The following is a 13,878-nucleotide window of genomic DNA, read 5'->3' as shown; positions in this document are numbered from 1 at the left end:
CTCCCTCCCTCCCTCCCCCCTTCCTCCCTCCCTCCCTTCCTTCCTTCCTTCCTTCCTTCCTTCCTTCCTTCCTTCCTTCCTTCCTTCCTTCCTTCCTTCCTTCCAACATACCTCTTTCCCTTCCTATTTTTTCCTAAAGAAGATAAATTCATAACCAGTAAAATATTTTGCAATTATTAGTAAGAGAATACCAACATGTCTTCATGATAAATTTATGATTATAAAATGGGACAGTAATTATCTTTTATGTTAGGCTGTTTATTGTTCCTGATATTCTTATTCTCCTGATTTACTTTTTTCGTAATAATTGATCTCCACTTATTTCAACCCCTGCATGGAGAAGAATCCCTCCTTAAGATTACCCTACTCTGTCTGAAATTGTCTCCTTTTCTTCAGTTATTGACTATTTCAGCCTTTGATTTGTATTGTTTTTATTAAGTGGAATGCGGGGAGGCAGGGAGACAGACTCTGGCATGTACACTGACCAGGATCTATCTGGCAAGCCCCCTACAGGCTGATACTTTACCCATCTTGGGCCGTTGCTTGGCAACCAAGCTATTTCAGCACCTGAGGCCAGGCCATGGAGCCATCTTCAGCCCCCGGGGGCCCATACGCTGGAACCATTTGAGTCATGGCTGCAGGAGGGGAAAAGAGAGCAAAAGAGGAGGGGAAGGGATGGAGAAGCAGATGGTCACTTCTCCTTTGTTCCCTGACCGGGAATCAAACCCTGGATTGGATTTCTACATGCCAGTCCAACATGCTACCACTGAGCCAATCGTCCAGGGCCTTGATTTGTTTTCTTTACAAATTTTTTTTCTGTCACCCTTTTCCCTCCTCTACTATAAACTCTGAGTCCAAGGATCACGTTCATCTTGTTGATCCTTGTATCCCTGGTGCCTAAGACAAAGAACATACTCGAAATATTTGTGTACTGTGTATCTCCAAGGACATACCTCAATACCTAGTGCTGATTAAGTACTCTATAAATGTTTGTAGTATGAATAAATTTTAGTTTTGACAGCTCAGCATCATGTTAAGATCTACCCTGGTCTATCCAAATAAATGTTATGTCTGATCCCTGGAGTCTCTGAAGGATATGAACCTGACAGATGAGTATTTTTCATATTGGGAGTTGAGGTCATTGGGGTAAAGAAATTATTACCAGAGACTTGCAGTGTTTTTCTTTTCCCTTTGATCATAGCTAGGTAATCTCCTTCAGAGTCAGGCAGTGGAAGGAAAAGCTGTTGGAGCACTCCTGAGAGCCATCTTCAAAGGTAATAATAATTAATGCTACTTCTGTCGCCCTTGGCTCACTGGTAGGTTTGTTTACTTTTGGCACATACTGCTCTTTTCTTACTGTTTGCAGACCCCAGGGACTTTTCTGTATTTGGGAGATTTTACGAAATCAACTAAAGCAGCACTCTCGTGTCCTGTGGATGTAAATAATTTTACTGAAGGGGGTTGAAGTGGTGAACTGAGATTGTACTGCTGGTTTGGGGGGGCCTGGAAAGGATTCATTTAATAAAATCAGCTTTGGTTTACTTGAGCTTTTAAAACTGTGAAGAAGACAGTAGCCATGTTTAGTACCTACTCTGCTTAAGGGGCTAGGAGCTCTAGGTTTTAATGAAATGCAATGTAGAGATTCCTTTTTTTTTTTTTTTTTTTTTTTTTGGTGACAGAGTCAGGCAGAGGAACAGATAGGAACAGACAGCTAGGAAAGGAGAGAGATGAGAAGCATCAATTCTTCGTTGAGGCACCTTAGTTGTTCATTGATTGTTTTTTCTCATATGTGCCTTGACGGGAGGCTACAGCAGACCGAATGACTCCTTTCTCGAGCCAGCGACCTTGGGCTCAAAGCTGGTGAGCCTTGCTCAAACCAGATGAGCCTGCGCTCAAGCTGGCGACCTCGGGGTCTCGAACCTGGGTCTTCTGCATCCCAGTCTGACGCTCTATCCACTGCGCTACCGCCTGGTCAGGCAAGATTTCTTATTCTTTTTTTTTTTTTGTATTTTGTATTTTTCTGAAGTTGGAAACGGGGAGGCAGTCAGACAGACTCCCGCATGCGCCTGATTGGGATCCACCCGGCATGCCCACCAGGGGGTGATGCTCTGCCCATCTGGGGCGTCGCTTTGTTGCAACCAGACCCATTCTAGCGCCTGAGGCAGAGGCCACAGAGCCATCCTCAGCGCCCAGGCCAACTTTGCTCCAGTGGAGCCTTGGCTGCAGGAGGGGAAGAGAGAGACAGAGAGGAAGGAGAGGGGGAGGGGTGGAGAAGCAGATGGGTGCTTCTCCTGTGTGCCCTGGCTGGGAATTGAACCCGGGACTCCTGCATGCCAGGCTGACGCTCTACCACTGAGCCAACCGGCCAGGGCCAAGATTTCTTTTTTCTTTTTTTTTTTTTTACAAAGACAGTGAGTCAGAGAGAGGGATAGACAGGGACAGACAGACAGGAACAGAGAGAGATGAGAAGCATCAATCATTAGTTTTTCATTGCGCATTGCAACACTTTAGTTGTTCATTGATTGCTTTCTTGTATGTGCCTTGACCGTGTGGCTACAGCAGACCAAGTAACCCCTTGCTCGATCCAGTGACCTTGGGTCCAAGCTGGTGAGCTTTTGCTCAAACCAGATGAGCCCGCGCTCAAGCTGGGGACCTCGGGGTCTCGAACCTGGGTCCTCTGCATCCCAGTCCGACGCTCTATCCACTGTACCACCGCCTGGTCAGGCTAGTTTTTTTCTTAGTAAATTGATCTCTGTTGCAAGGGTCTAAAAACACATCTTTCGCCTGACTAGGCAGTGGTGTGGTGGATAAAGCATTGGCCTAAGATGCTGAGGACCTAGGTTCAAAACCCCAAGGTCGCTGGCTTGAGTATGGGCTCACCAGTTTGAGCAGGGGGTCGCTGGCTTGAGCCCAAAGGTTGCTGGCTTGAGCAAGGGGTCACTCGCTCTGCTGGAATCCCCCGGTCAAGGCACATATGAGAAAACAATCTTTGTTTTTATTTTTCAGGATTATTTTCAATATTCTGGGTCCTTGTGTTTTCATAAGGAATTTTTTTTTTTCTTACAGAGACAGTCAGTGAGAGGGATAGACAGGGACAGACAGACAGGAACGGAGAGAGATGTGAAGCATCAATCATCAGTTCTTCGTAGCGACACCCTAGTTATTCATTGATCTCTCACATGTCCCTCGACCATGGGCCTTCAGCAGACCGAGCAACCCCTTGCTCAAGCCAGCGACCTTGGGTCCAAGCTGGTGAGCTTTGCTCAAACCAGATGAGCCCGTGCTCAAGCTGGTGACCTCGGGGTCTCGAACCTGGGTCCTCTGCATCCCAGTCCGATGCTCTATCTACTGCGCTACCGCCCGGTCAGGCTTTCATAAGAATTTTAAGACCAGCTTGTCAATTTTTAAAAAAATGAAACCTAGGGTTTTGGTAGGGACTGTGAGGAGTATTGTAGTCTTGCATGTCTTTTATTATGTGAACATGAAGTGTCTTTCCATTTATTTAGGTCCTCTTTAGTGTCTTTCAGTGATATTTTATAATTTCCAGAGTAGAAGTCTTACACATCTATTAAATTTATTCCTTAGTATTTTACTTTTTTTTTTTTTTTTTTTTTTGAAGCTGGAAACAGGGAGAGACAGTCAGACAGACTCCCGCATGCGCCTGGCCGGGATCCACCCAGCACGCCCACCAGGGGGCGATGCTTTGTCCACCAGGGGGGCGATGCTCTGCCCACCAGGGGGCGATGCTCTACCCATCCTGGGCGTCGCCATGTTGCGACCAGAGCCACTCTAGCGCCTGAGGCAGAGGCCACAGAGCCATCCCCAGTGCCCGGGCCATCTTTGCTCCAATGGAGCCTCGGCTACGGGAGGGGAAGAGAGAGACAGAGAGGAAAGCACGGCGGAGGGGTGGAGAAGCAAATGGGCGCTTCTCCTATGTGCCCTGGCCGGGAATCGAACCCGGGTCCTCTGCACGCTAGGCCGACGCTCTACCACTGAGCCAACCGGCCAGGGCAGTATTTTACTTTTTTAAAAAATGATTTTATTTATTGATTTCAGAAAAAGGAGAGAGAAAAGGGTGGTAGTAGGGAGCAGGAGGCATCAATTCATAGTAGTTGCTTCTTGTATGTGCCTTGACCAGGCAAACCTGGGGTTTCGAACCAGTAATCTCAGCATTCCAGGTCGGTGCTTTATCTACTATGCCACCACAGGTCAGGCAGTATTTTACTTTTTTTGATGCTGTTGTAAATTAAATTATTTTCTCTATTTGGTTAGCTTTGTACACTAGATTAGGAAAGAATTCCTTAAATGCTGAGAAGCAGTGTGTTTCCCAGCCTTTGCTAAGTGGCTCGTGCATGTCAGTAGCATACCTTCATTGATCAGGCAGGTGGTTTATAACTCCTCCTTAGCCTCCTGCTTGCACAGAGTCTCAAGGTCAGACAGAGCTGGGAGCTTAAGGTCTTCTGTGTCTTGCCTGGCCATATACACAGAGCCCTGCCTATGTGACCAAAGTATCTGCATGGCTTTCTAGGGTCTCAGGAATAAACCCCCATTCACATATTCTCCAGGATTTTCTTTTAAGTTTTTGGTCAGTTTGTTGTCTGCCTAACTGTCACTGCTGCTTCAAGGCAACTAAAACATTAATCGTTTGCAACTGATTTAGTAGACAAATGCCTCGGGTAAAGGCTATTTGCACTGGACAAGTTCTAAGTCAGGTCAAATAAAAGCGAGCCTTGCTAGTGAAAATTTTTAGGGAACAGCCAGACAAGTCAAATAATGACAGTTACCTGGGAATTAGGCTTTGGAGGAGCTCTAGCCATCCCCTGCCCCTTCCAGAGGCTATCGGCTTTCAGCATGACTGGAGCTATGGGCTTTTAAAGATTACTGGCCTGAGTAGGGGGGGCACGGGGATAGGAGGGGGACTATATAAAAATGCCACAAAGCTCACTACTCTCACTGGGATTCTGCTGTTTCTATTAAATACTCCCTGAATTATTAGAAAACTGGTTAATTTCCAGAGTTTGGAATAAGTTGGTTTTCACTGTTTTTGTCAGTGTTTTGTTTTGCTTTTCTGGAGAAAATGATTTTCCGAGATCTTTATTTCTCTGCCACTCCTGTGGCCCTCACCCAACGATGACATTTTGAAATATGTTAAAGACAGTTAATTTGGGTTTCTGGACCCAAAACAGAGTTCCATAATTTTTTAATTCTTTTACATAGTTGGAATAAGGAAAGATGATATTTTCAGTCAAGTGCCTAAATTACTTTTTCAAAACTTCTAAACATTTTGGTTCTAAACACTATAGTAATTGGTGTCTTGATCATTGTTTCTCAGTTAAACTACAAAGCTTTATGTTCTCCTATTTATTTACCCTTCAACCTGGTAAGACTTTTTTTTGTCTTTTTGTTTCTGTACACCTTTTAAAAACAAGGTTCCGCCTGCTCTGAGGAAGCCGGAGCTGTTAGGAGGCTGAAGGTATACACTTGCTGTATCCGGTTGGTGGAGTCTGGGGATTTGCACAAAGAAGTAGCATCTGAGATCATAGGATTGCTCATGCTGGAGGTGAGATGAAAAACTAATGCTCTTTTGATTTCGGGTAGATTTTTAGGAGGTTTGTAATTTGTTGAGGGAGGGATAACAACTGTGCCAGACCTAGCAGAGATCCTGTTTATGAATAAGAACTATTAACAGACAGAATAGTTTGATAAGTGGGCCATAAACCACCTAGATGTTTCCATTACATTTCTGGTATCATTGGCATATATCTTTTTGAAGAGCTGGCATATTTGAAAACATTAGAGAACTGGTGGAGCGTTCTGACCTTTGAAATCCTTGGTAATTACACGTTTGTACTAGAGCAGAGTGATGCCCTGAACCCCTTCCAGGACCAGCTCTGGTTTCATTGCCAATTCTAGTAACTCAGCAAAAGACTATTACTTGGAAAGAGATAGTGAACAGTTAGATTTCTGCTTAATATTTTCTTTATCCCATGAACTATTAGGCCCACAGTTTTCCAGGACCATTATTGATTGAATTAGCCAATGAGTTTGTTGGTGCAATCAAAGATGGCAGCCTAATGAATGGAAAGTCTTTGGAGTTATTACCCATCATTCTCACTGCCCTTGTTACCAAAAAGGAAAATCTGGCTTGTGGAAAAGGTAATTTTCTTCCAATTTTAGTGGCTTTTCCTCTATTCACGTAATCAAATTTATTTCTGAGTATGTTTGCCCTTCCAGATGAACTGAGTGGGGAAGAATGTAAGAAGCGGTTGATTCGCACCCTCTGTTCTGAAAGGTGAGTCTTTCTCATTAATGAGCAGAACTTTCTCAGGACTAAAGTGTCAAAAGAAGGAATCCCCATTTGTTTTAGGAATTCATGTCACTGAAGTTTTTTGTTTAATTTTAATGTGCCACTTGTATGAAACCACTTAGTCTGTGATGAATTTTTGAGAGATTATGTACTAGATTCTTTGTTCTAAGATTATGCATATAATTTCTATTTATTTGACTGTCTTAACTATTTAGGCCACTAGCACTATTGAGAGTCCTAAGATCTGTAAGGCTGGGAAATCACCCTGCTGCTATGTCTTTTATATATTTTTGAGGGAGTGGAACATACAAGTGATGTTTATATATATATTTTTTTTTCTGGAAGAAGAAAGAGGAAAGGGGTATTGATGTTTATATTTTTAAACCAGAAATACGGGAATTACCCTAAGAAAAGAGTCCAACAAAAAAGAAAATTCTCATGCATGAACATGTTCAACACAGAAATTTATGACCAACTTAAGCATACAATAATAAAGACATGAAATTTATGCCAATTAAAAATGAAATATAAAGACATTCCTTGAAGGTGAAAAAATCTGTTATACATATATAGTGTGTGTATATATATATATATATATATATATATGTTTATACTGTGTGTGTGTGTGTGTATGTACAGTGTGTCCGGAAAGTCATGGTGCACTTTTGACAGGTTGCAGGAAAGCAACAAAAGACGATAGAAATGTGAAATCTGCACCAAGGAAAAGGAAAACTCTCCCAGTTTCATACCTATTCAGTGCAGTTCAATGTGGGCTCACGCACAGATTTTTTAGGGCTCCTTAGGTAGCTATCCCGTATAGCCTCTACAGACTCATCACTGACTGATGGCCTACCAGAATGGGGTTTCTCCACCAAACTGCCGGTTTCCTTCAACTGCTTATCCCGAGTAATGTTATTCCTATGTGGTGGCGCTTCGTTATAAACGTGCCGATATTCACATTGCACTTTGGTCACAGATTCGAATTTAGCGAGCCACAGAACACATTGAATTTTCCTCTGTACCGTCCACATCTCGACTGGCATGGCCGCGGGCTGCTCCGCTGTATACACGGTGTTACGTCATCATCTGCGCATGCACACATGCTGCCACATCCTACAGAAACTGGGAGGGCTTTCCTTTTATTTGGTGCAGATTTCACATTTCTTTCGTCTTTTGTTGCTTTCCTGTGACTGGTCAAAAGTGCACCATACACTGTATATATGTGTGTGTGTATATATACACATACATATGAAATATAAAGAGAATACTATGTTAGGTAATATATGATTACACTTGGGTATATTAAAAAAACCAGAAAGGGCCTGACCAGGTGGTGGTACGTTGGACTGGGATGCTGAGGACCCAAGTTTGAAACCCTGAGGTCGCTGGCTTGAGTGTGGGATCATAGGCATGACCCCATGGTCGCTGGCTTGAGTGTGGGATCATAGGCATGACCCCATCCATGGTTACTGGTTTGAGTCCAAAGGTCACTGGCTTGAAGCACAAGGATGCTGGCTCGAGCAAAGGGTCACTTGCTTTACTCTAGCCCCCTGGTCAAGGCACATATGAGAAAGCAGTCAGTGAACAACTAAGGTGCTGCAATGAAGAATTGATGCTTCTCATCTCCTTTCCTGTCTGCCCTTATCTGTCCCTCTCTGTCTGTCTCTCTGTCTCTGTCACACACACAAAAAAAGACCCAGAAGGGAATACCCAAGATTAACTAAATCAGAGATGATCACGTTTATGGTTCCTTACATAAGATCTTTTACATAAATAATTTTAGGCGTGTATCAGCACATGTATATTTATCCATTGATTCATTTGTTTTTACTTACACAAAGGAGTTTATTCAGTACATGTTATACTATATCTTGCATTTTTCACTTAACACTACTGTTCATGTCAATGTGTACAACTCTATATCATTTTGATAGTTTCATGATAGTCTGTTATTTGGATAATAATCAATTGTTAGATAATTTGTTTTTTCCCCAATAAGTATTTGTTTATATATTTTTTTGCTAATACAAGAAATGTTACAGTGAATGTGTGTGTGTGTGTGTGTGTGTGTGTATGTGTGTATCTACCAATCTGAGTGAGTTTTTTTTTTTTTTTTTGTATTTTTCTGGAGCTGGAAACGGGGAGAGACAGTCAGACAGACTCCCGCATGCGCCCGAATGGGATCCACCCGGCACGCCCACCAGGGGCGATGCTCTGCCCCTCCAGGGCGTCGCTCTGCGCCTGGGGCAGAGGCCAAGGAGCCATCCCCAGCGCCCGGGCCATCTTTGCTCCAATGGAGCCTTGGCTGCGGGAGGGGAAGAGAGAGACAGAGAGGAAGGAGGGGGGGGTTGGAGAAGCAGATGGGCGCTTCTCCTATGTGCCTTGGCCGGGAATCGAACCCGGGTCCTCCGCACACCAGGCTGACGCTCTACTGCTGAGCCAACCGGCCAGGGCCCTGAGTGAGTTCTTATAAGCCTGTACATGGGATATATATCTAGTAGTAAGTTGGGTAGATGCATCTTTCAAGTTGATATGTATTGCCAACTTGTCTTCCCAGAAAGGTATGTCAGTGTACACTCTCTAAAACAGTATGTGAACAGTGTTTTTTTCCCAAGATCTCACTAACATTGAATATCATCAGACTTTGATATTTGTCAGTTTGATAGCTTAAAAGTGTTTATTTTAGCCCTGGCCGGTTGGCTCAGTGGTAGAGCTTCAGCCTGGCGTGCAGGAGTCCCGGGTTCGATTCCCGGCCAGGGCACACAGGAGAAGCGCCCATATGCTTCTCCACTCCTCTCCCTCTCCTTCCTCTCTCTCTCTTCCCCTCCCACAGCCAAGGCTCCATTGGAGCAAAGTTGGCCCGGGTGCTGAGGATGGCTCCATGGCCTCTGCCTCAGGCGCTAGAATGGCTCTGGTTGCAACAGAGCGACGCCCCAGATGGGCAGAGCATCGCCCCCTGGTGGGTATGCCTGTGGATCCCAGTGGGGTGCATGCGGGAGTCTGTCTGACTGCCTCCCCATTTCCAACTTCAGAAAAATACAAAAAAAAAAAAGGTGTTTATTTTATTGTTTTAAAGGTTATTTCTTTGTTCTTGTTTCACAGCGGTACCAAATCAAACTTGAAATGGCCCTAATTTTTTTTTTCTTCTTACTAATTTTATAAAGTAACATGTAAATCATCTTACAGTGAATAATCTTACATATTCCTTGTCATTATCCTTAACCAGATGGGATTGGCAATATGTGATTCAACTCACCTCCATGTTCAAGTAAGCATTTTTATTCTCTCTTCTCCTTCTGTCCTACTGTGTGAACTTACCTATGGAAACTGAAATGTAGCGAGCTCAGACCCACTGTCTCCCCAGTGAGAGTATTGGTACCTCTGTTTTCTGTTACAGGATTTCCCTCCACCCTCTCTTTTTTGCTTTAATTGCTTAAAGTAGGATTTTTTCCAGGACAACTCTGCTTAAAGTAAGATTATTGGTTTTCTTTAAGGTTCTCAGTTTGAGAAAATTCAAAAGGGGAAGTTCTAGTATTCTAATATCCCAAATCAGGCTCTGAAATAACTTGGCTCTGGCCTTTGGAATCTTTGACCCCCAGGGATGTACCTCTGACTGCAGAGGAGGTGGAATTGGTGGCGGAGAAAGTGTTGAAGATATTCTCCAACTTGAATCTTCAAGAAATACCGCCTTTGGTCTACCAGCTTCTGGTTCTCTCTTCAAAGGTATCAAAATACTGTTTCTTTTTTAACTCTAGTGGAATGACCAGTTAGGGCCATTCAGCTTATTTATTCTCTTGATTTACTTAGTAGGGCCGGTTGCTTTCATGTCTTGTTTGATGGTTTGAGCTAGTAGAAAGGTCATGCTCCTCAGACAAGGAAAACGTGTTATTTCTTGGACTACCATACGTTTTGTGCATGGTAGTAAAAGGAATAAAGATTTCAGAAATGGTGGGCTGTAGACCCCTTAAAGTCTAGCTTTAAGATGTATTTTAAACCCAATTTTAACATGAAAGTGTTCCATAAATTCTTATTTCGACTCTAGGTTTGTAAGTTTATTTAAATTCATACTTAAGAAACCTTTAAGCTGAAAAGTTCAGCTTGCTGATCGTGCCTTTTATGGGAAGACCTTACCTATTTTGTATTTTTCAGGGAAGCAGAAAGAGGGTTTTAGAAGGCATCATAGCTTTCTTCAACGAGCTAGATAAGCAGCACAATGAGGATCAGAGTGGTGATGAGTGAGTATAGAAACAAGATCATTTTTACAAATTACTCTTCTTGGCTTGGCCTGTGGTGGCTCAGTGGATAAAGTGTCAACCTGGAACACTGAGGTTGCTGGCTCGAAACCCTGGGCTTGCTTGATCAAGGCACAGGTGGGAGTTGATACTTCTTGCCCCCTTCTCTCTCTCTGTCTTTTCCTTTCTAAAATGAATAAATAAAAATCTAAAAAAAACCCACCAAATTATTCTTCTCATTGTGCATTTTAGTTACTTCGTGTTATCTAACCTTTCAGTCCCTGCCTTCACCTCACAGCACAGACTTGGATCCCCAATTTTCTCATTACTGCCCAGTAATAAAGGAGTAGTGCATCCTCACCAACTCTTTCGTTTGCAGTAATTATTCTGTATGTTTTAAGATTAAAGGCTGTTTATTATTAAGTGTCTGTTCTGTGCCAGGATTGTTTGGTTTTTGGTCTACAGTGATGAACCAGTCAGTCAAACAAGGTCCCTGCTCTCATTCAGCTTAAATTTTAGTGGAAGAGAACAGAAAATAAATGAGTAAAATATTAGAGTGGAAAGTGCTATGCAAATAATTCAAATGGATGATATGATAGTTATAGTATAACTATTTTGGGTTGGGTGGTCAGGGAAACCTCTCCGAGAAGGTGCTATTTTAACTGAAGCCTGAGTGATGAGACCCGCAATATATAGATTGGGGAAAGGACATTTTAAGTTGGTGGGAAGGTTAGTACAAAGGCAAGAGGCAGCATGGCCTGTCTGAAAGTGGGGATTTTTTTTTTACAGCAAATATTTATAAGTCCTTATCTGTGCCACATGTCTTTTAAGCACTTTAAACTTCACAACAACCTTATTTGGTCTCTATTTTTTTGTTGTTGTTGTTGTATTTTTCCGAAGTTAGAAGCGGGAGGCAGACAGACTCCTGCATGTGCCCAACTGGGATCCGCCTGGCATACCCACCAGGGGGCGTTGCTCTGCCCATCTGGGGTGTTGTTCCATTGTAGCCGGAACCATTCTAGTGCCTGAGGTGGAGGCCATGGAGCCACATCTTCAGTGCCTGGACCAACTTTGCTCCAGTAGAGCCTTGGCTGCAGGAGGGGAAGAGATAGAGAGGAAGGAGAGGGGGTAGGGTGGAAAAGCAGGTGGGCGCTTCTGTGTGCCTGGACTGGAAATCGAACCTGACTTCCACACACCGGGCCAATGCTCTACCGCTGAGCCAACTAGCCAGGGCCTGGTCTCTATATTTTTTTTGTTTGTATTTTTCTGAAGTTGGAAACGGGGAGGCAGTCAGACAGACTCCCGCATGCGCCCCACCGGAATCCACTGGCATGCCCACCAGGGGGTGATGCTCTGCCCATCTGGGATGTCGCTCTGTTGCAACTAGAGCCATTCTAGCGCCTGAGGCAGAGGCCATGGAGCCATCCTCAGCGCCCGGGCCAACTTTGCTCCAATGGAGCCTTGGCTGCGGGAAGGGAAGAGAGAGACAGAGAGGAAGGAGAAGGGGAGGGGCGGAGAAGCAGATGGGCGCTTCTCCTGTGTATCCCGGCCGGGAATCGAACCCGGACCCCCGCACGCCAGGCCAACGCTCCACCACTGAGCCAGCTAGCTAGGGCCTATTTTAGAGAATTTTTAAGGGAGGATGAACCAGTGAAACAAAAAGAAAATTTGGGAAGAGGCCAGTGACAGTGCCCTGGAAGCTAAGAGAATAATGTGATGAGGTGGTCAGCTGTGTGGAGTTTGCTGAGGTGTCAATATGGGACTTAATTATTGATTTTGGCAACACAGGTCATTTGTAACGCTTGCAGTAATAGTCAGTGGCATTGAGGGGGGAAGGCTGGGAGGGAACAACACCAATTAAATTGCATTTAACTGGGAAGAGGAAAAGAAGTGGAAATAATGGCTATGGACACTTCTGGGAGGTTTTGTTGTAAACGGGAGTAGAGAATGAGGTGGTAGGAACTATATGTACTGCCTTCCTCTCGTGACCATGTATGCAGCCTGGGTTGGTCTGCTTGAGCATCTGCACTACTGTCTCTTGTTCATACATTTCTGTTGAATCTTTTAGGCTCTTGGATCTCGTTACCGTGCCATCGGGTGAACTTCGTCACGTGGAAGGCACCGTTATTCTCCACATTGTGTTTGCCATCAAATTGGACTGTGAACTAGGCAGAGAACTCCTGAAATACTTAAAGGTAGCACCAAACTCTTGAGGTGATCCAGCATGTCTGTGAAACAGGGATGTTTGAACTCAAGCCTCTTTGCCTGTTAATGACAGAAAGCAAATATATTGAAATATTGTAGTCTGACACTGGGTCGATCTCTTTTTTGACTTTGAAAATAGAAAATACATGATATCACCACATTCTTAAGCAAGTTATATTTTATAGCCATGCTGTAAATGTACTCCTGTTTAAAAAGGAAAAAAATAAAGATGAGAACTGCTCAGCAGGAAGCTGGAAATTTAATCTGAACTCTGTTACTTTTTTTTTTTTTTTTAACTCTGTTACTATTTTATGTGAAATTTTCAACCTTGACCTGTTTCCCCATTTGAGATTTGGGGATATTGCCTATTTCTTGTGTATTTTGAGGTTTTGTGAAGCTAAGTCATTAAATATTTGTGAAGTACTAAGATAAAAATCAGAAGTGTTTTTAACTCTTCTAAAGAAAAGTAGTATACAGATAAAGGATCTGTTTTCCTCCAACATTTTGTTTGGAAATTTTTAACCCACACACCTGGCTGCATAGCTGGGTTGGTTGGAGTGTCGTCCCAAAGCATAGATGTTGCTGGTTTGATCCCTGGTCATGGCACATACAGGAGCTGATCGATCTTTCTCAATCCCTTTCTCTCTCGCTAAAATCGATAAATTAACCCACAGAAAAATTGAGATCCTTCAGCAGATGGAACATCTATATACCCTTCACCTTGATTTACCAGTTATTAAATACTTTGTCACGTTTAACATACCTCACTTTCTCTCACATAAATTGTTTTTTTTCTGAATCATTTAAAAGATGAAGTCACAACACTTCTATGCCTGAATACTTCCGCATGCGTCTCCTAAGAATAAGGATTAGTAGCTTTTGAATTTTGTGAAACCTTCAGCCCAGTTGTCTTGTGTCTCATGTTGGCTTTGTCTGATTGTTTCTGTGTGTTTAGACTCGAGTTAAACATTTTTGGCAAGAATATTTTGTAAGTTGTGTACTTTCTCTTGTAGGGGTCAGCAAACTTGCTGTAAAATGGCCAGGCACTATTTTGGCCTTTGCAGCCCACATGATCTCTGTCATGGGCACTTAGCTCGACCATTGAAGGGAGAAGGCAGCTGGAGACAACAGAGA

The 13,878-nt window shown here is 43.4% G+C and overlaps 1 protein-coding gene across 2 annotated transcripts in view; it reads left to right on the top strand.

The window, feature by feature from the left end:
* FANCI (FA complementation group I) overlaps nt 1–13,878 on the top strand; it is a 60,283-nt gene that overhangs the window by 3,441 nt on the left and 42,964 nt on the right. For both annotated transcript variants that reach the window (XM_066355000.1, XM_066354999.1), the window contains exons 3-10: nt 1,202–1,274; nt 5,430–5,560; nt 6,000–6,156; nt 6,235–6,292; nt 9,534–9,575; nt 9,907–10,030; nt 10,457–10,542; nt 12,608–12,734. In XM_066355000.1, coding sequence (XP_066211097.1) covers nt 1,202–1,274; nt 5,430–5,560; nt 6,000–6,156; nt 6,235–6,292; nt 9,534–9,575; nt 9,907–10,030; nt 10,457–10,542; nt 12,608–12,734 — 798 coding nt within the window. The remainder of the gene's footprint in view (nt 1–1,201; nt 1,275–5,429; nt 5,561–5,999; nt 6,157–6,234; nt 6,293–9,533; nt 9,576–9,906; nt 10,031–10,456; nt 10,543–12,607; nt 12,735–13,878) is intronic.

Source organism: Saccopteryx leptura, chromosome 13, assembly GCF_036850995.1.
Source record: "Saccopteryx leptura isolate mSacLep1 chromosome 13, mSacLep1_pri_phased_curated, whole genome shotgun sequence".
NCBI classification, from domain to species: domain Eukaryota; kingdom Metazoa; phylum Chordata; class Mammalia; order Chiroptera; family Emballonuridae; genus Saccopteryx; species Saccopteryx leptura.
Note: the sequence above shows the minus strand (reverse complement) of the source record. Positions and strands in the feature narration are given on the sequence as shown.